Source organism: Heterodontus francisci, chromosome 37 (genome assembly GCF_036365525.1).
Source record: "Heterodontus francisci isolate sHetFra1 chromosome 37, sHetFra1.hap1, whole genome shotgun sequence".
Taxonomy (NCBI): Eukaryota; Metazoa; Chordata; class Chondrichthyes; order Heterodontiformes; family Heterodontidae; genus Heterodontus; species Heterodontus francisci.
The window spans coordinates 43,107,428-43,132,498 of record NC_090407.1 but is presented as its reverse complement, the minus strand read 5'-3'; the positions used below and the strand labels follow the sequence as shown (position 1 = coordinate 43,132,498).

Genomic DNA, 25,071 nt, shown 5'->3' with positions numbered 1-25,071 from the left:
AAATCCTAGTAACAAAAACCCTTCCACCTGGCCGGAACATAGGAACATAGGAGCAGGAGTAGGCCATTCAGCCCATCGAACCTTCCCCGCCATTCAGTACTATTATGGCTGATCATCCACCTCATAGCCATTTTCCCACACTATCCTCATATCCCCTTCTGTTATTGGTATTTAGAAATCTGTCAATCTCTGGATTAAACATACTCAATGACTGAGCTGCCACAGCCCTCTGAGGTACAGAATTCCAAAGATTCACAACCCTCTGAGTAAAGAATTTTCTCCTCATTTCTGTCCGAAGTGGCTTCCCCCTTATTTTGAAATTGTGTCCCCTGGTTCTAGACTCCCCAACCAGGGGAAACATCTTAGCTGCATCTACCCTGTCTATCCCTTCAAGCATTTTCACTGCTGTTTGACTTTTGCACAGCATAGCCTTTGTCTCTAATGTAGGAAGACAGGTACACGTCTGTTTTAAAGAGAAAACAGCAAACACCTGCCAGACTTGAAGAATGTTGAAGGGTCAGGTAGCTCTAGTGTTTGTTCTCCTGCCCCCGAAGCTATCAGGTTTAAGGGTTGGCTTTGCCCGTGATTCAGCCCTGTTCCACCCAATTCTTGTCTATTCTCAGACAAGCAGCAGAAACTAAAGCCCTGGCCCTGTTCCAGCTTGCCACTCGAGATGCCATTTCCCCTGACTGGCCGGGTAGTGGGAATGGCCATGAAAGCAAGATCCAGACCACCCTGCCCTTCTCACTGGAGACAGGCACGTGAAAACAGGTAGTTTACAAAGGAAGGAAAGCAGAGGAAAATGGCGCAAAAAGTTATCACCTGATTAAATACAAAACCCAAAGTATTTTTCACATAATTTAATTCTGTTTGATTGGAATGAAAATAACTTTGCAATTTCAGGGTGCACTGCTCTTGTGTATGTATGAAGTGTTGGCTGAAAGCACAGCAAAATATAGAATATAAATCATATTTTAATAACATTTACTGATTACCACTGAAGAAAACATTTCCGCAGGATGTTTTGATTTAGCTTTTCTTTTCAGTATGAGTGAGCATAAAAATAATGTTCTTTGGTATTTTTCAGGGCTAGATCCGTGTCTAGTAATAGCGAGATTTGGTTTGAAAATAAAATTTTAGTCATATTTTGAAGTCGGTGCAGAACTCCTGATCCACAGTCATATTACAAATGGCAGTGGTTGTAAAATCTAATTTCGAATAAAAGATTTAAGCCTGACTGCTATGAAATATAGCCCATCTTCACTTGAGTGCTCCACTGAGTAAAATCATTGAACAAGTAAACATGTTTATAACAAGAAGCGAAATCTGAAAAATAATTGAATTAGTCGGAAATTCGATTTTCTTCTCATTTTGAATATTCTCTTTTCTTCTAATTTAGCTCCAAAGGTCAGGAATCATATACTGCCTCTGAAACTATGCAACTCATATATTCAGCATAAAAATCAATATAAATATCTTTTTAAAAAATTACATTTACTAAGATTATATAATGAGAACTATGGACCCAAGCTGGTTTATTATTCGGTTAGTTTAAATGCAATAAGCTTACCCTCAGAAATGAATCCAGCGACCCATTCTCCATATAGTCTGTAACAATCATCACTGGTTTACCTGTAAATGAGAGATGGCCATGAAGTATTGCAATGTCTCAAACATTTAGCCCATGCTGAACTGAACACAGGGTCATTTTACAATCATTGGAGATACATCACACAGGGTAAACAAGAAGTCAGAACATGGGACAGTGGAGCTTTGAAATGTGTTGTCTCTGATTGGCTGTCACAATTGATTTGTTTTCCCACACTGCTCTCCCTAAACATGATGCCAATCTAGATTTCAATTTTGCAAGTTATTTAACTTTGCTGCTTCTTCACACAATAGTTTGCACTTTTTAACATTTGTCGAAGGTCCGTGGATCTAGATTCTGTCCAGTTTGACCCCCAGAAATCCTGTGCTCATCTATCTTTTCTTACGGAAACGCACTCTTCACCTCTTTCTGCCTCCTCCGAATCTTCCTCTTTCACTCTCTATTCCAACCTCCAGTCTGCAGGAGTTAAGTGCCTTTGCCTTCATTCTGACCTCCCTGCTAAACATTTCAGCTCCCTTGAATCATCTAAATTTGATCTCTAGCAGCTAAAATATTTCACTCACCTCACTAAATTAAGCAGCAGACTGCCACATTCCTCCTAAACTCCATCACTCTCTAAAACTTATATAAACTCAAATCTATCAACTGTAACTTTCACTCTTCTGTAATCATCACCCTTGGTGACCTTTAGTGAGCATCATCAGCTAACGAGCAGAGGAACATAGGAACAGAAGGAGGCCATTTAGCCCCACGAGCCCATTCCTCCATTCAATCAGATCATTGCTGATCTGCGACCTAACTCCATTTACACGCCTTTGCCTCGTGTCCCTTTATAACTTTGGTTAACAAAACACTTGCAATCTCAGTTTTTACATTAACAATTGAGCTAGCATCAATGGACATTTGGAAAAGGGTCTACCAAACTTCTACCACCCTTTGGGCTGGATTTTGTCATATCGGCGGGAACCCCACCTCAGCTTTTCGGAGCACCCCCGATGCGATCTAACAGAGCTCAGGTACTCAAGTGTCCGGCACTCGGATCCCCATCCCTTTAAAGACAGGATCCTGCCTCCAAGAACAGCCGGCCAGTCAGAGGGCTGTCAGCTCAATAGTATCGGCAGCACCATCAGGAGTGGTGGCCACTGCCCGTACTGCAAGAAGCCTTGGACCCATGCTCAGCACTGGAGCCCTGACTCAAGGTAAGTGAGGCGGGGTCACTGGGACTAGTCTGGCAGGTACCCATGATGTGGGGGCGGGGGCGCGGAGGTAAGGTGGGCATTTAGTGTAGGGGTGGAGTGTTAAACATAGGTGGAAAAATCCCAGCCAGGGCCTTACTTGGGCCATAGATTGCCCACGGAGGAGGGCCCCCCCCCAACAAATCTGCAGGGAGGTCGTCTTGCTTTTCTAGGCAACCTCCCGGCATGGCAGAGACCCCCCGCCGGCCGCTAGTTAAATCCCAGCAGTGGCAAGAAGAGGCCCTTAAGTGGCCGATAATAGGCCATCTAAGGGCCTCAATTGGCCTCTAGGCAGGAAGGCCGTCATCAGCCTATCCAGCCACCGACTAAATTCCAGTGCGACGTGCCCTCCACCCCTTCCCCCCCTCCCCCCCGCACCTCCCGTCACAATTCTACTAGCCCCCCATCTTCGAACCAGTCTCTGGGGGGCCCATTAAATACAGCCCTTGTGTGTAGAAGTGTTTCCTAATTTCACTCCTGGAAGGTCTGTCTCTAATTATTAGACTGTGCCGCCTAGTCCTAGACTCCCCAACCAAGACCCTATCTGTTTCCCTTAATATCCTGAAAACTTTGATCAAATCACTCCTTAATCTTCTAAATTCCTGGTGGGAAGGCGTCAGAGAAATGGTGGGTCAAAGATGGTTGGTTTTTGTGGGTGGGGTAGTGGTGGGTCAGTGGGCAGGGGTCAGGGAGATGGTGGACTGGGAGCAGTGCATTGGAGGCATGGTGTGTCTGATGGGTCCAGTGGGTCAGGTGTGTGGTGGGTCAGGGGAGTTCTGGATTGGAGAGATAATGGGTGGCGGGGATTGCGGGGCGGTGGGGGGTGGTGGGGGTGGTGACCTTGTGAGTGAATGTCATGTATATGAGACAGAGATGAGCAGGAGTTTTCCACTTTTGTGTTCACGAATCCTGGAGTTTGCTGTCATTTACTTTTATTGCCAGAAATTGTTGGACTATCCAGACCTGTAGTGGGCAACACAGAGCTTCAGTCACAGTAATTAGTAATGTCTTGGTATCAATGTGCAGGCCTAAATCTGTAGATTCACCATTTGTTCATTTCATGGGAGCCTTCCCCAAATTTCATTTTTTAAGAAACAAGCCTTGTAATATGTCACAGGGCTCACTTAAACTGTGGGTGTTTAGTTTATAGAAACATATAAAGATTAGTGGCACAGAAAGAGGCCATTTGGCCCATCGTATCTGTGTCAGAAATACTTTGACGAATTGACTAACTATGAGTTTAAGCCAGACTCTTGATTTGAGCAGTGTACGTATGTATTGTTGCAATTGACAACTTTGGTCTATTTTTATGAATGCAATGGAGAGAATGGCTCCCATGAAATGAATGAACGATGAGGTCACAGTTGAGACCTACTTATCAATAATATTTCGTTCATTACTGATTTTTTATCAGTTGAAACCTTGTACATTATTTTGTAGAAGCAAATGCTGCCAATTTATTTGCAATTAGAAGTATGACAAACATAAATTGAAGGGTAAAGATTTCACAAACATTACCATATGATGTTTCAAGTACTAAAAGTTTGTCAGCAGTTGCGTCAGGCCTGTTTGGTGATGGGGGTAGGGGAGGGGGGCGGTCATGTCTCACAGCTGGAGCCAAGGTGGACCTGTGAGCAGCCTTGAGGGCAGCTCCTGAGAAACCTTCCATTTTCTGGAGCTAAACAGTGGGATTTCCAACCTCCTCCCCCACCCACTCCAGCTCTTGCCCCCTGGTTGAAAAGAACATTAGCTGCTTGAGACTGACCACCTGCTCAGACAATAGGTTCACCCTGAGCATGAAATCACCTGAAGACAGTCTGGGAAGGCCACCCATCCATTTGAATGACAGGTACTAGATCGGAGCAGAATGGTGACATCTGGAAAGCGATAAATATACCCATAAGCGTTAACTTTCCTGAGCAGCTTCAAGCCTTTGAAATGTGTTTGAAGGTAGACTGATTCACATGCTAGATAAACTGGGTCATACTAGTTTGTGGACAAATATTTTTCAGCATTTAGTGCGAGAAAAAGGTGTGAGTGTGATTGATCATCTGCTGTCTTTGTGAGCTGTTCAGAAAGGAGGTTGTAGTAAGGGCGTATTGCATGGAAAGTGCTTTATTTAGCTGTTCTATTTGTAAAGGGAACTGCAAACAACAAACATATTAAAATATACAGTATATCACTGTGTTTGGAGGGATCGTTTTCTGGTATGTGGTGGAAAGCTTTGCTCACTGTAAGCAAGAAATAAGTAATAAGTAATAAAGGAATAGGAAATTAAAAAGACAGAAATACGAGCGTGTGCCATGCACAGTTTTTAATTGTTAATTTAAATGGTTCATAAATGCCGAGCAGCACCCACCCAATTTGTGAAATGTGTTATCAATAGTTGACGAATCCAATAGGATCACAAAATTACCTCTTGAGGGGAGAAAAAAACACAAATGGAGCAGTGCTAAATTTCACTAAAAAAAGTTAACAATAGCTGTAAAATTAGAATCAAAGAATCATACCGTACAGACGGAAGTCATTCAAACCATCATGCCTACGTTGGCTCCTGGAAAGAGCGATGCAATTCTCCGCACTCCACTGCTCTTTCCCCGCAGCCATGCAATTTTTTCCCTTTTCAAGTATTTATCCAATTCCCTTTTGAAAGTTACTACTGAATCTGCTTTCACCACCCCTTCAGCCAGTGTATTCCAGATTATAACAACTGGCTGTGTGAAACAAAATCGCATCCTCTCCTCTGGTTCTTCTCCTAAATATTTTAATAATTAATGGAAGTCATGTTGTTTAATATTTTACAGCTTCAAACTTGTTCTAACCGAGACTATCTGATATAAGACACTTGTTAATTCGTACCATCAGTAGCAAATGGGATTGTCAAAGTTCCACGAAACCTCAAAGTAAATAACAATATTTTTTGAGTACATTTTAGGCTATGCATTATGGCCCAGAGTTTCCTCAGAGCTGCTCCTGCTCTGCTGCCATAACATCACCACGACTTTGCCACAACCATGGGAGCAGCTTCGAGGAAATTCGTGGCTGAAAAATGTTTCTAATATCCACGGAAAGTATTTTTCCGTAAGGTACATTCATTCTTGAATCAAGTAATATCTATTTCATGAAACCACTGCCACCCCCAGTACTTACTTCTAGTAACGACTCCTTCTAGACGAATGATGTTCGGATGGTCAAACTGTCCCATGATGCTGGCCTCACTCAGAAAGTCTCTTCTCTGTTTTTCTGTGTATCCTGATTTGAGTGTTTTTAAAGCCACAGGGATCTCTCGCTTTGCCGGCAGCTTCAGGCGACCATAGCACACCTCACCAAATTCACCTGCACAACAGCAAAGCCACAAAAGAAAAGTGCCAAAAGTGGTGGAATTTCACCCTGGACATCAGTGCTAATTGGCCAGTATCACACTGGCAGTCTTATATGCTGATATTGACCTCAATGGAACTGAATATTAGGTGGCAGATTGTTATAAAAGTGACTCCGTTTTGTGAAAAATATTTTTTTTCAAAGGAATTTATAGTTAAGTCAAATAAATGTCTTTAATCAAGAGGACAGTAAGGGAGCTGATTGGCAACGGTGTTGCTGTTTGTCACATGGCTTGGGTTAAAGTTAAGCAGAAACCCTGGCAACAGGGACAGAAATTGACACGCACTCCTTTGAATGGACAAGCCCAGTAGCAACACAGAACATCTGCGTGGGCAGAGAACTGCCAAGCTCTTTGGTTGTCAGTCAGTGCATGTGCGTGATACCTTCTGGAAGGAGACAAAAGTCAAGTGCTGCTAAAGTGCCAAAAGAGGACAGGAAAAGGAGAGAATTCCAAGGAAGAACAGAAGAAAACAACTCAGCTAATTTTCTCGCAATTCTCTAAAAGACTTGAAGTTCAGTGTGCCACTGCGTCTTGTTTCCTGTATTTCAAAAGGCCTGCCAAATTGATTTTCAACGCCACCTGAAGAGAGCTAATTCTGGAAGATTCTTTAACAGTTGCTCGGAGGTTGGACTGTGTGCTAGTTTGGTGCAGTGAGTCTCATCGGCTATTTTTTTCAGGGATGGGCAAATGATCAGCCTGAGTGTGTTTCTTGGTCTGTAACAGAGCTCTGATCAAAAAGTCCTTTTTTACCTTTTTCAGTTAATCGGAATATATATATGTGTGTGTGTGTGAAGGGACTAAGGTAAAGGGGACTTTTAAAAAAAAATGTAATGTTGGATTTTCATAAAATGTGTTCTATGTGATATTGTGTAAGTCATTTCTAGTTAAGACTTGTTTTATAATAAACTGTTAATTTTGTTGTTCAATAAAGAAAGCTGGTTAATGTGTTCTGTTCTGGGAAAAATAGTATATCAGATTGACTGTGTCAGTAAGTGGGAACATTTAAAGAATATGTTGCAACCTGTGGTGAAGTGGGACTGAATTAACAGTGCACTCCTCCTATCTCGGTCGTAACATATTTAATTGGGGGCTCTGTTTTTCCAGGATTAAACCCAATGCCGACAATGTTCAATTGTAAGTGGCGTAATAATAATTGAAAAGGAAAAATGAACAACCAGGTTTCTTGTGTAATAGAGTAACGTCTACACCACCGGAATGTCTGCAGCAATTGTTGAAGCTTTTATGGGGAAGGAGATATCCTCAGTGACTTGCAATATTGCTGAACTAAATAGCCGGGGACAAGAAAGGATAGCTGGGAATGCCTCGGGATATCCTCCTCAGGCCAGAAAGGATGGTGCTGAGGACGGAAGTGAGGTCCGCAAGCCTAAATGTTACCATTGTTACAAGATGGGACATCTTCATGCAGAAAGCTGGAAGTTACTAGGTAACAGTTCTGAGTTCTGATGAATGGTCACTGACCTGAAACGTTAACTCTGCTTCTCTCTCCACAGATGCTGCCAGACCTGCTGAGTATTTCTAGCATTTCTTGTTTTTATTTCAGGAAAACCTATAGTTATACTTAGGGATACAGGAACCACCCAAACTCTCTTGCTGGGGAAAGGCATAATATTTCCACCAGTGAGCGCACTGAACGCTAATATTTTAGTGAAAGGTATTGGCACGGAGTATATACCCATACCTTTGTATCGGGTGCACCTAGGGTGTGACCTAATGTCTGGAACAGTAACTGTAGAAGTAGTCCATAGCTTGCCAGTAGATGGAGTTGATCTACTCCTGGGGAATGATTTGGCTGGAGCGAAAGTCGTAGCTTCGGCAGTAGTTGTGAAAAAACCAAGTGAAGTTAAAGAGACAGAACAGTTACAGGAAAAGGTTCCTTCTTGTGTAGTAACCCGAGCCATGGCTAAACAAGTTCCATTGACAGAGATAAAATTGGCACCACAGTCAGATAACCGAATATCTGAAAATATCTTTGGGGATTTAGATAATCCAAATTAAATATTTAACAAGTCTTGGCTGATCACAGCTCAGCTAGCTGTCCCAGAGTTGAAGGTGGTGGCACAAACAGCTCTAATGGAAGCTGAGGCAAAAGGAGTTCCAGAAGGCTATTATATTGAAAATGGGGTACTGATGAGGCAATGGAGACCTCCTCACAGACCTGTGAATGAAGACTGGACAAATGTTCGTCAGAGAGTGGTACCGCCAAAGTATCGCTGGGAATGGTTAAGGTTAGTGCATGGGATTCCCCTAGCGGGACATATGGGGATCTGGATGACTAAATCACATATAGGGCAACATTATTACTGGGCAGTTCTTTCCAAGCATGTGGTGCAGTTTTGTAAAAAGGGTCATACGTGCCAGATTGTGGGAAAACCGCAACCTGCCGTAAAACCGGCACCTCTAATTCCTATCCCAGTTATTGGGGAACCATTTCGTAGGGTGCTGGTAGACTCTGCATGACCCTTTACCAAAAACAAAAGCAGGACACCAATATATACTCACAATCATGGATACGACTACTCAGTTCCCAGAGGCCATTCCCTTGAGCACAATTTCTGCTAGGGTTGTGGTAGAGAAATTAACCCAGTTCTTCACGAGATATGGATTACTGATTGAGATTCAGTCAGATCAAGGTTCCAATTTCACGTCTAAACTTTTTCAAGAAGTTATGGGTAACTTAGGTATAACACAGTTAAAGTCTTCAGCATACCACCCACAGGCACAAGGAGCTTTGGAAAGGTATCATCAGATCCTCAAAACAATGATCAGGGCATACTGTCATGAATATCCCCATGATTGGGATAAAGGGCTAGACATTCTTTTGTTTGCCACAAGGGATTCACCGAATGAATCTACAGGTTTTAGTCCTTTTGAATTAGCTTATGGTCATGAGATAAGAGGTCCTCTAAAACTAATCAATGGAAGATTTTTGGGACAGAGTGATGAATACTCTGTGCTAGATTATGTATCTGTATTCCAGGAACGGCTTACGGGAGCCTGTAAAATGGCTCAGGAACACCCTAAAGCTTCCCAAACAATTATGAAAAAATGGGCAGACAAGCATGCTAAGACCCGAGCATTTCGGCCAGGGGATGAAGTGTTGGTATTGATGCCTTTATAGGGTGAACCGTTGAAGGCATGGTTCAGTGGTCCATGAAAAGTGGTCAAGAGAATTGGCGAAGTAAATTATTTGATTGACATCCCACATCGCTGGAAAAAGAACTGGCTGTGTCATATCAATATGTTGAAACAATATTTTGCTGGAAGGAGGATAAGCCAGCACAGGTATGTCAGGTAGTAGGGACAGAGAAGGATGAAAGGGATAGTGAGGATGAGGCAGAAGGAGGCCTAGAAAATGCTCAAATTGAACCTCCAATTAGCTAATACTGAATTGCTAGAGAAATTGGACACTATCTTTCATATGTAGATGCAAACCAATGAGAAGCCTTAACAAAGCGACTCACAGCGTTTAAAAGAGTCTGTAAGGATAAGCCAGGATGTACAACCTTAGCCACACATGGGGCTGAATTTTACCGGCCCCTCAACGCCGCAGGTTGAGGTGTGGGGGCCAGTAAAATGCTACGGGGAGAGGCCCGCCTCGACCCGCGACGTCAAAAAGGGCTCGCCGCATATTACCGGCAGCGGCGGGACCTCAGTGCGGCCCCCCTCCCCGCCACATAGTGGCAGCACCACAATCAGCATATGGTAAATGGTACTTACCTTTGCTGATTATGTAGCTGGTTGCCTCTCCATTGACACTTCCTTATTTTTCAATGAACGGGCAGCTGTCACGTGCCATCCCCTTCATGATTGGAAAAGCCGGTGGGTCCAAAGAAGCAGAAAGTTTCGTGGCAGAAGGTAAGTTGTTTTTCAGGGGTTTCACTCTGCATACTGGAAGGGAGGAGGGATGGGGGACTTATAGGGCTCTCACTCTGCATTCTTAAAGGGAGAAGGGAGGGGGGTATTACAGGGGTCTCACTCTGCATACTGGAAGGGAGGAGAGAGGGGTGGATACCCCTCTGCATTCTGCATTCTTAAAGGGAAGGGGTCTGGGATTACTGGTGGGAAAGCTCTGCTGGCATGAAGGGGTGTACTTTTCACAATTCATCTGTAAACAGTGTACGCTCTGTGTTGGTTCGTGTTTGTGAAGCATTAATAGCACACTAGGCACCCTGTGTGTGGAGAGGGTGCAAGAAAGGGCAGGAGCATTAAGGTTGCATGGATGATGGGGGCCATCGATTCAGCTGGTAGGATCTTGCTGTGGTCATGCTGTGCCACTCTGAGAGTTGGCCAAGATGGGTAATGCCATGGCACGCCACATAGTTGATCCAGGAAAGCAGCTGATGTACCCATCAACATCAATCCCTGCCCTGTTAGGAACCTTCAAATACATGAAGGGTTCAATTTTATTTATCACATGGAAATAGGTATGGCTCATCCTACATTGTGTGATCCTCTGCACGTGAGGATCCGTATGCGCCAGAGACAATATCACCAGGCAGGTGCGATCCACGTAGAGGCCCCCAGTCATGAGCAGCAGCCCCCAAGGGGAGCTTACCATTACGTTTGCCGTGCGTCCACAGGCCCCACATGACATGCCATCGGATGTCAGAGCACCAGTCTCAGAGGAGATTGCGCACATAGAGAGGGTGTCATAGCGTCATAGAGTTATACAGCACAGAAACAGGCCCTTCGGCCCATCGTGTCTGTGCCGGCCATCAAGCATCTAACTATTCTAATCCCATTTTCCAGCACTTGGCCTTGTATGCTATGGCATTTCAAGTGCTCATCTAAATACTTCTTAAATGTTGTGAGGGTTCCTGTCTCTACCAACTCTTCAGGCAGTGTGTTCCAGATTCCAACCACCCTCTGAGTGAATTTTTTTTCCTCAAATCTCCTCTAAATTAATTCCCCTTACCTTAAATCTATGCCCCTTAGTTACTGACCCCTCCGCTAAGGGAAAAAGTTTCTTCCTATCTAACCTATCAATGCCCCTCATAATTTTGTATACCTCAATCATGTCTCCCTTCTGAGAACTGCCTTCTCTGCTCGAAGGAAAACAAACCTAGCCTTTTCAGTCTCTCTTCATAGCTGAAATGCTCCAGCCCAAGCAACATCCCGGTGAATCTCCTCTGCGCCCTCTCCAGTGCAATCACATCCTTCCTATGGTGTGGTGCCCATAACTGTACACAGCTGTGGCCTAACTAGCATTTTATACAGCTCCATCATAACCTCCCTGCTCTTATATTCTACGCCTCAGCTAATAAAGGCAAGTATCCCATATGCCTTCCTAACCACCTTATCTACCTGTGCCTTCAGTGATCTATGGACAAGTACACCAAGGTCCCTCTGACCTTCTGTACTTCCTAGGGTCCTACCATCCATTGTATATTCCATTGCCTTGTTAGTTCTTCCAAAATGCATCACCTCACACTTTTCAGGATTAAATTCCATTTGCTACTGCTCCACCCATCTTACCAGCCCATCTATATCATCCTGTAATCTAAGGCTTTCCTACTCATTGTTGGGTGGCACATCTCTGTGCCCTGCTCAAGGGTGACCTGCAGCCCATGGGCTCTGTTGGACATCCCATGCCTTTGTTCCTCATAGTGGTAGTGGTTCTCAAGCCTGATGCTTCAGCACCTTCATAGGGGCCCACCAGAGACCTTTGTGGACCATTGCATCAGGGAGGTCACCAATGCTCTGCACCGGTGGGCCAGTGAGTATGCCACTTCAGGACAGGCTCTCACAGCCAGACCGAGAGGGCCATTGGTTCTGGCACCATTACTGGAGAACCACAGGTTGTAATGTTCATCGACTGCACTCATGTGGCCATCAGGCCTACCGTCAGACTACCACCTGCAGACATCACCATTAAAGAAGCCCTCTCAATCTAGGTGAAGCTGGTATGTGGACACCACAGATGTTTGCTGCGAATGTGTGATCGCTTCTCAGGCAGCTGCCATGACACCTGGGTCTTGCACCAGTCCCGGCTACCACCGCTGTTCACTGAACTGGCTCAGATGGAGGGGTGGCTTCTTGGAGATATGGGCTATCCTTTGCAGACATGGCTCCTGACACCAGTGAGAGACTCCACCACTGCTGCAGAGGAGAGACACAACACCAGCCACTGAGCTACAGGAGCCACCATTGAGCAGGAAATCAGCATGCTGAAAGAGCGCCTCCAATGCCTGTATGGATAGGGTGATGCCCTGTACTACGGGCCGAAAAGGCCAGCTCCTTTCTTTGCTGCTCTGCACAACTACGCACCCAATAGGGACCAGGCCTGGCATGATGAGGAGAGACGTCAACAGGATTCCTCCTCGGACTATGAGGAGACTGAGGACTTACAACATGAAAGACGCATGGGAAGGTAGATGGTACCCAGGCTCTGCACGCAGGGCTAGCTGTGAGCTAGGGATGTATGGAAGTGGCTTATCAGACAAAGGCTGTCTGCTCCATAGGAACCGACATGAGCTCTGCAAGCCACACATCACCCTCGCTCACCTGCTGTGCACCAGTCCACATCTGCAACATCCCTCTGTAAACCATTAGAGGCAGCAGCTGACTGAGCCAATGTTCATGTCGCTGAGTCCGTGGAGACGCTCTTGTGTAATGGTGGCATGGGAGTGATGCTATTGCATACGTTGGCTCTCCTGAAGAGCCGACGGTGCAAAGAGATGTGACATTGGCGCTACATGCTGGCACACATCATTCGCACAGAGCAAAGGACACACATGTTGGCAAGGGACATTTAGTAAAAGACACAATTACATTGCTGTGACACCCATGCATTCCCATTTGTGTCAGTGTGTTCTCTGTAAACCTCGGTAATACCTTTTATGGTCTAAGTCTCACGTCCTGGAATGTGCAAATTTATGATAATTCACCCAGGTGCAGCACGCCTACAAGAAGGAATGTTACACTTGAGTGGGAGAAGAGGATCGTAACTTCACAGGACACTGGGTCACAGCAGGGTAAGTATGTGGCAGCAAAGCAAAAAGTGCTGGGGTCACTCAGCAGGTCAGGCAGCATTTGTGGAGAAAGAAGCAGAGTTAACTTTCAGGTCTGTGAACTTGGGCAAGTTAACTCTGCTTCACTCTCCACAGATGCAGCCTGACCTGCTGGATTTCTGCAGCACTTTCTGCTTTGCTGCCAGATTGAAGCAGCCCCACTCTTCAGCAGTCAGGGAAGTATTTCTTTGACAGCTGTCTGGAAGCAGGTGCTGGGGCGCTTAAAATAGACACCCAACACCTGCTGCACAACTGTCAAAGACTCTCGCTGTGCCAAATGTCCCGCCTCTCCCCAAAAAATATGGTGGGGTGGGGGGGCGGTCGGCACACGGCCTCTATGGAAATGAGCTCCCGCGATTATCAAGGGGGCTCAGCGGCAACCGGCAAATGTGGCATGCCGCCGAGTTCAAAGGGCGCCGCCGCAGAGCGTGGCATCCTAATAAAATTCAGCCCATGATGTGGATATAGGGGAATCCATTCCTATAAAACAACATCCTTACCGCTTAAGTCCAGAGAAGCAGGCCCAAGTAAAAGTAGAAATCCAATTCGGTTGGAGATCCACCGAATAGAACCCAGTCAAAGCAGCTGGAGCTCACCACTAGTATTAGTGCCTAAACCTGACAGTTCAATTGGACTTTATGTAGATTATAGAAAAGTTAATGCAATAACAAAGGCAGGCTCCTACCAAATTCTTCACCTGGAAGAATTGGGGAATGCTGTTTGAAAGGTTGCAATCGGCTGATTTGGTGATAGTCTTTGTGAAAAAATTTAAAAACCAGAATGCCAGACTGTTCCAATGGAGTTTACTGTTACAACCTTATCATTTAAAGATTATCCACAATGTGGGTAAAAATAATGTTAGTGCAAATTCTTTATCAAGAATCTAACTTTGTTCAAGTTATTTGAATGAAGAGAATGAATGAGTATGAGTGTGAAAATGTGTTTTTTGTTTTTCCCACACTTTGTAATGAAACGCATTTAAAAACAATGTTTCATTACTCCGAGGATGGAGGTGTTACGAAAGTGACTCTGTTTTGTGAAAAATATTTTCTTTTTAAAAAAGGAATTTATAGTTCAGTCAAATAAATGTATTTTATCAAGAGGACAGTAAAGGAGCTGATTGGCAACATTGTTGCTGTTTGTCACATGGCTTGGGTTAAAGATGAGTAGAAACCCTGGCAACAGGGGCAGAAATTGACAAGTACTCCTTTGATTGGACAAGCCCAGTAGCAACAGAGAACATCTGCGTGGGCAGAGAACTGCCAAGCTCTTTGGTTGTCAGTCAGTGCATATGCGTGATACCTTCTGGAAGGAGACAAAAATCAAGTGCTGCTAAAGTATCAAAAAAGGGCAGGAAAAGGAGAGAATTCCAAGGAAGAACAGAAGACTACAACCCAGCTCGTTTTCTTGCAATTCCCAAAAAGTCTTGGTGAAGTTCAGTGTGCCACTGCGTCTTGTTTCCTGTATTTCAAAAGGCCTGCTAAATTGCTTTTCAATGCCACCTGAAGAGAGCTAATTCTGGAAGATTCTTTAACAGTTGCTCGGAGGTTGGACTGTGTGCTAGTTTGGTGCAGTGAGTCTCATCTGTTATTTTTTCAGGTAGTGGGAAAGTGATCTGCCCAAGTGTGTTTTTTGTGCCTATAACAAAGCTCTGATCAAAAAATCCTTTTTCACTTTCTTCGGTTAACCGGAATATATATGTGTGTGTGAGTGTGAAGAGAATAAGGTAAAGGGAAGGGGACTTCTTAAAAAAGTTAATATTGGATTTTTATCAAATTTGATCTATGTGATATTGTTTACTTTATTACTAGTTAAGACTTGTTTTATAATAAACTGTTAATTTTGTTGTTCAGTCAGAAACCTGGTTAGTGTGTTCTGTTCTGGGGCAAATAATATATCAGATTGACTGTGTCAGTAAGTGGGAAAATTTAATAAATATGTTGCAACCTGTGGTGAAGTGGGACTGAATTAACAGTGCACTCCTCCCACCTCGGTCGTAACACAGATATACTTTCTATTTTATGTACCACCCAGAATTAATTTTTACTCACTAATGCCCTCGGAACAACTATGGATGGGCAATAAATACTGTCTTGCCAATGTCGCCCATGTCCCAATAATAAACAAGCACAGAAATTGCAAAGGAGTTCCCCTGATAATCACAGCTGTTGTGAGAAAAAAATAAGCATCTCACCTGAGCCAATGACTTTCTCAATTTTTATTCGTGACGCCTCTATTTCTCTGGCAAATTCACGGACTGCTTGACCTGGGTCTTCGTAGGTGTGAGGGTCGACGTAAATCTTTGGGTCTGGGAATCTGACTGTTAAAACAAAGATATAACACACTGTGTGATATTATTTTAAAGTGAGTACATTCACTGGAATAATCCAGTAAAGCTAGTGGAAAATTTGGTTTGAAATTCAAGTTTCAAGTACAACGAATCTCAATTATTAACTCTACATAAATAAGGGTGAATAGGATGAGCCACCCAACTCAAGTTAACTGTGAAATAAAAGAAAAATACTGCAGATGCTGGAAATCTGAAATAAAAACAAAAAGTGCTGGAAATACTCAGCAGGTCTGGCAGCATCTATGGAGAGAGAAGCAAAGTTAACATTTCAGGTCAGTGACCTTTCATCAGAACTGGCAAAGGTTAGAAATGTAATAGGTTTTAAGCAAAATAAATTGGGGGTGGGGCAAAAGAGACTAAATGGGAAGGTGTTGATAGGACAGAGGGTCACAGAGAATAACGGTCAAGGAGGTCATGGGGCAAAGGCAAAGACCAAAAGTGTGTAAATGGTGTGGTGAAATGCAAACGTTAGTGCAGAGAGGGTGTTAAATGACAGAATAATGAAAGCTTCCAATTTCCACCCTTCTCTCACTTTTACATGGTCCATCTCCGACATTTCCCTTCCCTTCCTCGACCTCTCTAGCTCAATCTCTGGGGATAGGCTGTCTACTAATATTCATTATAAGCCCACTGACTCCCACAGCTACTTCGACTACACTTCTTCACACCCTGCCTCCTGTAAGGACTCCCTTCCATTCTCCCAGTTTCTTCGTCTCCAACACATCTGCTTTGATGATGCAACCTTCCACAACAATGCTTCTGATATGTCTTCCTTTCTCCTTAACCGATGATTTCCCCCCATTGTGGTTGACAGGGCCCTCAACCGTGTCCGGCCCATTTCCTGCACATCTGCCCGCACCCCTTCCCCTCCGTCCCGTGACAGGGTTCCCCTTGTCCTCACTTTCCACCCCACCAGCCTCCACATCCAAAGGATCATCCTCCGCCATTTCCGCCACATATAGCGTGATGCCACTACCAAACGCATCTTCTCTGCCCCTCCCCTGTTAGCATTCCAAAGGGATTGTACCCTCCACGACACACTGGTCCACTCCTCTGTAACCCCTGACATCCCATGGCACCTTCCCATGCAATCGCAAGAGGCGTAATACCTGCCCTTTTACCTCCTCTCTCCTCACTATCCAAGGCCCCAAATATCCCTTTCAGGCGAAGCAGCGATTTACTTGTACTTCTATCAATTTAGTATACTGTATTTGCTGCTCACAATGCGTTCTCCTCTACATTGGGGAGACAAACCGCAGATTGGGTGACCGCTTTGCTGAAACCTCCGCTCAGTCCAAAAACATGACCCCGAGCTTCCTGCCGCTTGCCATTTCAACATCCCCCTGCTCTTATGCCCACACCTTTGTCCTGGGATTGCTGCAGTATTCCAGTAAACATCAATGCAAGCTCAAGGAATAGCACCTCATTTACCGGTTAGGCACACTACAGCCTAACGGACTGAACATTGAGTTCAATAACTTCAGAGCATGACTGGCCCCCACTTTTTTAAGTTTTACCTTTTTTTTAGTTTGACTTTATATATTTTGTTTTTATTTCATTTCATTTTAGTTTGTTTCATCATTACACTTTTTTTTAACCATGTGCATGTCCACATCATGTTTTGCATTTAGCTAGGGCTTTCATTATTCTGTTATTTAACACCCTCTCTGCACTTAGGCTTTATACTTCACTACACCATTAACACACACTCTTTGACTTTGCCTTTGCCCTCTGTTATTCTCTGTGACCCTCTGTCCTATCAGCACCTTCCCATTTGGTCTCTTTTGCCCCAACCCCACTTTATTTTGCTTAAAACCTATTACATTTCTAACCTTTGCCAGTTCTGATGAAAGGTCACTGACCTGAAATGTTAACTCTGCTTCTCTCTCCACAGATGCTGCCAGACCTGCTGAGTATTTCCAGCATTTTTTGGTTTAATTTCAAGCTAACAGTGCATCATTTCACAGTGCTGCTATGTGGATAGAAAATATAAGGGTAACTTCAATGATCTTCACTCCTAATGTTGATCTGCTCTTGATGCCCTTTGGGCAGAGCTCAACACTGGGAATAAAGGAGAGCTAAGCATACTTGAGAGAGTGTGACTACAGGCCAACAGAATTATCGACACAACAGATGGGACAAGAAGAAAAAAACAATCAATCTGGCAAGCCTCCCTGCCTTGGGCAATAAAAGGCGATTGCTTAATATTCACTGGATTAACTGCCCAAATGTAGTAATGACGCTTTAACCATTTCAGGTATTATACTGAGTTCACTGGTTTAGAGATGTGAGCAATGAACAGCTTATTCAAAGAATTTTAATAACAAGGGATATGGCTCAAAGGTGGGTAAATGAAGTTGAGGTACAGATCAGTCATGATCTGACTGAATAGTGGAACAGACTGAACAGGCAAAATGGCCTCCTCTCCCTATGTGAAAAGGGTAAAATTGATGAGTGGGAGGTTGACCTCCACTTAAAACTTTAAAAGGAGTTAAGGAGCAGAGAGACTGAGACAAACAAATCTTTAAAAGTTGATAAAGATGTCAAAAAAAAAGCTTTGTTTTTAAATAGGAGCATAGCGTATTAAATAATACATTGAACAGATCATTGTTAAGAATATTGTGTCCAGTTTTAGGTGTTCTATTTAAGCAATAATGTCAAGGGCAGAGAGAAGGTGCATAACAGCATCACTAAGATGATCCCAGGGATAAGCTAATGGGGCTGTTTTCATTGGAACAAAAGATAAGAGGAGATTTGATGTATGTGTTCAAAATTATGAAGGGTTGTAATCAGATCACTGGGCAAGCTGACACATGATGAATGACCATTGAGGAGATAAAGAAGGGCTTCCAGTGCCTGTGGAACTATAGACTAGCCTGAGCACTGCCTTCCAGATAGGAGTGAAAAAAACAGAGGCCATGAAATACACATGGATTCTATGAATAGCTACATAATTTAATTGTGGGGGCATCATTGTTAAATCCAATTCTATCTTCATCTGGCATGGGCATGCATGTTCATTTAGGACTCACTGGACAATTAACAAGCACAGAAAATGCTGGCTGATTTTTATCCTCTACTTTGCCGTGAGATACTGAGCCTAATTAGTGCCTTTCCACTTCCACTTGCTGAGATCAGCGAGCTCATCACATCAGGGGTTAGGCCTGGGAGCTTCCGGACTTGTGTGGTTGAGTATTACACTTACAGGAGTGTTTTGTCTGTTAATAGCTCAACATTTCTCAGATATCTTTTTCTATAGGTTAAAAAAACATCATATTTTCCAAGATGTCTCTCTCCTGCTAAGGACAAGAGCTAATCAAGGACTTATTGATCCATCAACAATCACAGCCTTTCATTGCTTGAACACACCATCATGTCACTTGTGGAAGAATTCACACTGGAGATAATATGGTCCTGAGCCTAAATTTTGAAAACAAGGACTGGTTGCATCTGAAGTGCAGGCTAGATCACCAGGGCAAGTACCCTTTCCTGTCTCTTGGAGGAGATGTTAAACTGAAGCCCCATCTCCCAGCTACATAGATGTAATAGATCCCTTGACACTATTTGGAGAACAGAGAGTTCTCCTATTAGAGTCATAGAGTTATACAGCACAGAAACTGGCCCTTCGGCCCTTCGTGTCTGTGCCGGCCATCAAGCACCTATTCTAATCCCATTTTCCAGCATTTGGCCCGTAGCCTTGTATGCTACAGCGTTTCAAGTGCTCATCTAAATATTTCTTAAATGTTGTGATGGTTCCTGCCTCTACCACCTCTTCAGGCAGTGCGTTCCAGATTCCAACCACCCTCTGGGTGAAATTTTTTTTCCTCAAATCCCCTCTAAACCTCCTGCCCCTTACCTTAAATCCATCCCCCTGGTTATTGACCCCTCTACGAAGGGAAAAAGTTTCTTCCTATCTAACCTATCAAGGCCCCTCATAATTTTGTATACCTCAATCATGTCCCCGCCCCCCCCGCCCCCCCCCCCCTCCCCACAGCCTTCTCTGCTCTAAGGAAAACAACCCTAACCTCTTCATAGCTGAAACGCTCCAGCCCAGGCAACATCCTGGTGAATCTCCTCTGCACCCTCTCCAGTGCAATCACATCCTTCCTATAGTGTGGTGCCCAGAACTGTACACAGTACTCCAGCTGCGGCCTAACTAGCATTTTATACAGCTCCATCACAACCTCCCTGCTCTTATATTCTATGCCTCAGCTAAGAAAGGCAAGTATCCCATATGCTTTCCTAACCACCTTATCTACCTGTGCTGCTGCCTTCAGTGATCTATGGACAAGTACACCAAGGTCCCTCTGACCTTCTGCACTTCCTAGGGTCCTACCATCCATTGGATATTCCCTTGCCTTGTTAGTCCTCCCAAAATGCATCACCTCACACTTCTCAGGATTAAATTCCATTTGCCACTGCTCCACCCATCTTACCAGCCCATCTATATCATCCTGTAATCTGAGGCTTTTCTCTTCACTATTTACGACATCACCAATTTTCGTGTCATCCACGAACTTACTGATCCTATCTCCTATATTCACGTCTAATGTACACTACATTAAGGGTGGCGCAGTGGTTAGCACTGCAACCTCACAGCTCCAGTGACCTGGGTTCAATTCTGGGTACTGCCTGTGCGGAGTTTGCAAGTTCTCCCTGTGACCGTGTGGGTTTTTGCCGGGTGCTCTGGTTTCCTCCCACAGCCAAAGACTTGCAGGTTGATAGGTAAATTGGTCATTATAAATTGCCCCTAGTATAGGTAGGGGAATATAGGGAAGGTGGTGATGTGGTAGGAATATGGGATTAGTGTAGGATTAGTATAAATGGGTGGTTGATGGTCAGCACAGACTTGGTAGGCCGAAGGGCCTGTTTCAGTGCTGTATCACTAAAATAAAACTACAAACAGCAAGGGTCCCAGCACCATTCCCTGTGGGACACCAATGGTCACAGGCTTCTGCTCGCAGAAACAACCCTCGACCATCACCCTCTGCCTCCTGCCACTGATCCAAATTGCCCTTCTTAACCAATCTCCCATGCGGGACCTTATCAAAGACTTACTGAAGTCCATGTAGACTACATCAACTGTTTTACCCTCATCTACACATCTAGTCACCTCCTCGAAAAATTCAATCAAGTTAGTTCGACACGATCTCCCCCTGACAAATCCATGCTATTCCTGATTAATCCCTGCCTCTGCAAGTGGAGATTAATCCTGTCCCTCAGAACTTTTTCCAATAGTTTCCCAACCACTGATGTTCGAATCATCGGCCTGTAATTACCTGGTTTATCTCTGCTACCCTTCTTGAATAACAGTACCACATTCGCTGTCCTCCAATCCTCTGGTACCTTTCCTGTGGCCAGAGAAGATTTGAAAATTTGCTTCAGAGCCCCTGCTATCTCCTCCCTTGCCTCACATAACAGCCTGGGATACATTTCATCTGGGCCTGAGGATTTATCCACTTTTAAGCCCGCTAAAACAGCTAATACTTCCTCCCTTTCGATATTAATATGTTCAAGTATATCACAACCCCCCTCCCTGATCTCTACGCCGACATCGTCCTTCTCCATAGTGAACACAGATGAAAAGTAATCATTTAAAACCTCACCTACATCCTCCAGCTCCACACACGGACTTTGGTCCCTAATGGGCCCTACTCTTTCCCTGCTTATCCTCTTGCCTCTAATATACTTATAAAACGCCTTAGGATTTTCCTTTATCTTGCCCGCCAGTGTTTTTTCATGCCCCCTCTTCTCTCTCCGAATTACTTTTTTAAGTACCCCCCTACATTTTCTATACTCCGCTAGGGCCTCTGCTGTTTTCAGCACTTTGAAGCTGCCATAAGCCTCCTTTTCTTTTCCTGATGCAATCCTCTATATCCCTTGACATCCAGGGTTCCCTGGACTTGTTGCTCCTACCCTTCACCCTAATGGGTACATGTTGGCTCTGACCTCTCACTATTTTTTCTTTGAATGACTCCCACTGGTCTGATGTAGACTTTCCTACAAGTAGCTGCTCCCAATCCACTTTGGCCAGATCCTGTTTTATCATATTGAAATCAGCCTTCCCCCAATTCAGTACCTTTATTTCCGGTCCATCTTTGTTGTGGTCAAAATTTCTCCCTCAATCAACACCACTAAAACTAAATTACTTGGTCATTGAAACAAAAACAGAAAATGCTGGAAATACTCAGCAGGTCAGGCAGTATCTGTGAAGAGAGAAACAGAGTTAACAGGCTGAATTTTGCAGAACTTCCCGATGTCCCACTGCCAGGATCGGAAGCCGGAGCCACTGCCGCTCGGATGGCAAGGAAGGGGGACAGCGGGGGGGAGGGTGCGTATTAGAGAATGCGGTTGTGTGACAGCTGGCCAATTAGCTGCTGGGAGGCGGAGGTGCTGTCCATTCAGGTGGTGCAGGCAGCGTAAGATCATAGCACTGGCGCCATATTTAAAGGGCTGCCAGCACTCTAACAATTCCATCCACCCACAAAGGCAGTACAATGAAGCACTGAAAAAGAAGGCAGCACAAGAAATGGCTGAAGGAAGATCCAGGGGGGCCCCATGATTCCTCCCTGCAGGTTCTCCTCCAGGCTGCTCAGGCAAGGAGGGAGGTCCTCTTCCCCCGGATGGTAGAAGGAGACCAGCCACCAGATGAAGCAAGCCTGGACAGAGATCATAGAGAAGATCAGTAGCAGTGGAGTCGTCCCTCGAACCTGCCACAGTGCCGCAAGAAGGTTCATGTCCTCTTGTGATCCGCCAAGGCGAGTGCATCACACATTGCTTACTCTAGAGCCTTACATGTGACTAAGCTTGAATGTGAGATTGGTAGAAAGGCAATGCCCACCTAGCCATTGGCAATGGCAAGCAATTGCATTGGCTGTCAGAGGCACGTCAGCCTCTCTGTGAAGGGCATTCAGTCACAGTTGACGCCTGCACTGCCGCTACTCAGTGACCAAATGCAAGAGGCATTCCTTTGGCACCATCATAAACAGTCAGGCTGCCCTCAGCATCAACGTTGTGTATGTCTCTGGTGGGAGACTAACAATGGTCATTTTTGTGCTTGCAAGAGAAGATTGCGCCTAACATGCAAGAAAGGGCCAAGATGGGCAGCTATGTCCCTTATCTAGCCATCCTGATGCTGATGAGAAGAGGCTCTGGAGCTCACAGGTCACCATAGCAGATGACGAGACAGGAGTGGAGCCCTGAGAGAGTGAGTGGCTGAATGAATGGGCACAAGAGAGCCTCTGGCAAACATGAGGCAAAGTGCTCATGTGTCTGACACTGGTCACATGGAGCTCCACAGTAGGAATAGTCTGAAGGACGTGATGCAATGCGCATTACCCTCTAACTAATCTTCTCTCTCATGCAGGTCAAGTAACAGAGCAGAGAGCTTCTGCGACCAGGGGACAGCCATCCATCTCTGAGGAGGAGGGGGAGGGGGACCTCAGAGGGTGCACCGTCACATGATTCCCCTGCACCCTCTACCAGTGCAGATAATCTCAAGTCGGTGGGTATCCATTCACATGTAGACTGAAGGTCATAACCTGGTAAGCACAGTACAGACGCGCCCGAGCATCCGATGGAGGCCTTGATAGCCAAGGCCACTGACACTTGGAGGACTGTGGGAGTCCAGAGTGATGCTGAGTCTCAGCCTCTGGCTTCATCAGTCTGCAGATGCTGGAGCTGCAGAATGAGGTGCAGGGACATCTGGCAGTGCTTTCAGAGGCTATGCACACCCTGGCACGGACAATGGAGGAGTCCATCCAGGCCATAAGTGCCTTCATGTCTCTGGCATGCTGGGCTTGCTCCATCAAGAGATTAGTGACCTTCATGGAGAGCCATATCCGGCAGACCACTGAGTGGATGCTGGAGATACACACAGACCTGAGTATCATTGGCTCCTCCATGAGCTCTGTGAATTAATGGCTGGGTGAGGGGGCGAGGCTCCTGGACTCAGCACCAGTTTTTCGCACTCCTCCGGTGAGTAGGGAAATACAGGTGTGTCCTGAAAGGGTAGAGGAACAGCAGCCTGATATATCTGGGGACTTCTCTCAGGATGCTCCTGGTGTGGGTAATGACTTCTCAAACTCTCTGTCAGTGACACCAGGGCCTGATGTAGCCACGATGACAGAGATTGCTCCTACACTTGTGCAGGAGGCCCTCAATGTACCAGGGCTCTCGAAGCCTCAGGCAGCCAGAGGATGACTGCCACGGTCATTGAAAGCCATGGGGCAGCAAGGTCAGGAGCCTGCCTCCACCTCTACTGACAGCGCATGGGGAGCACCACATAGGAGCACAAGTCAGAGATTTAAGAAGGGCACCTGGCTGCACTTGGGGTTCACAAGTTGAAATGTTGTTAATCCATGCTGCCTTGCAATCTTTTTATTCTCCAATAAATTTGTAATGCTGCAAGGCAAGAAGAATCCTTTCATTTCTTCCAGGCCACTGGGCCTTCAGCAGTACATTGGCCCCCTCAAAGGGCGTGATGCACTGTGCATTGCCCATACCGCAGTCTAATGTCTTAATGGGCGCAGATAAATAGTAAGGGCAATGAAGGAAACAGCAACAGGGCTGCAGAAGGCTGCAGCTTTATTGGATTGCATGGATCGGTCATGAAGGATCAAATCATCTGAAACGTTCCTATATTAGCGCATCACAAGACTTCCTTGCACCTATCTCATTCCGCGTTGTCTGTAATCCCTGGGATTCCTCATCAAGCAGCACTTGGCCAGCATTTTCCTCCATATCCTTATTGTCAGAGGAGGCACTGCAACCCACGATATCCTCGTTGTTCAAAGCCTCTCCCCTCTGTAGCGTCTGGATGTGCAGAGCACTGCACACCACCATGATGCATGAGTCCCTTGCTGGGGTATACTGAAGGGCTCCACCAGATCAGTATAGGCATCTATACAGCATCTTCGGAAGCCCCATGGCCTGTTCAATGGTTGCTCCAGTTGTGTCGTGGCAAGTGTTGTCTCTCTCCTCTGCCTCAATGTTTGGGTTCCTCCCAGGCATCAGTAGCCATATCTTCAGTAGGTAGCCCTTATCACCCACTATCCATCATTGAAGGCACGCAGGGGGCCATAAAAGGTCTGGCACCTGGGGCCGTCTTAGTAGGTAGGCATGGTGGCTGCTTTGCAGGAACCTTGGACAGACGTGAAGGATCCATTTGCAGCGGTCGCAGACCAATTGCACAATGAGCAAGTGGAAGCCCTTCCTGTTGATGAAGGCTGCTGCCTGGTCTGTGGGAGACTTGATTACCACATGCATGCACTTGATGACACCCTGGGGGACTCCAGCGATGCCCTGAATCCTCTTGCCCTCTCAGCTTGACTCCTGGATCGGTATGAAAGCAGATGTATTGGCGGCCGTCTTGAAGATGGCATCGGTGACTACCCTGATGCAGCAATGAGTCACAGACTGGGAGATCCCACACTTATTTCCCCTAGTGTAGGTAGGTGGTAGGA

At 45.3% G+C, this 25,071-nt stretch overlaps 1 protein-coding gene across 2 annotated transcripts in view; it reads right to left on the bottom strand.

Annotated features, from left to right (window-relative positions):
* Nucleotides 1-25,071, bottom strand: part of epha8 (eph receptor A8) — a 637,160-nt gene that overhangs the window by 115,562 nt on the left and 496,527 nt on the right. For both annotated transcript variants that reach the window (XM_068017569.1, XM_068017570.1), the window contains exons 10-12: nucleotides 15,452-15,577; nucleotides 5,995-6,180; nucleotides 1,571-1,632 (exon numbers count right to left, since the gene is read on the bottom strand). In XM_068017569.1, the coding sequence (XP_067873670.1) occupies nucleotides 1,571-1,632; nucleotides 5,995-6,180; nucleotides 15,452-15,577 (374 nt within the window). The remainder of the gene's footprint in view (nucleotides 1-1,570; nucleotides 1,633-5,994; nucleotides 6,181-15,451; nucleotides 15,578-25,071) is intronic.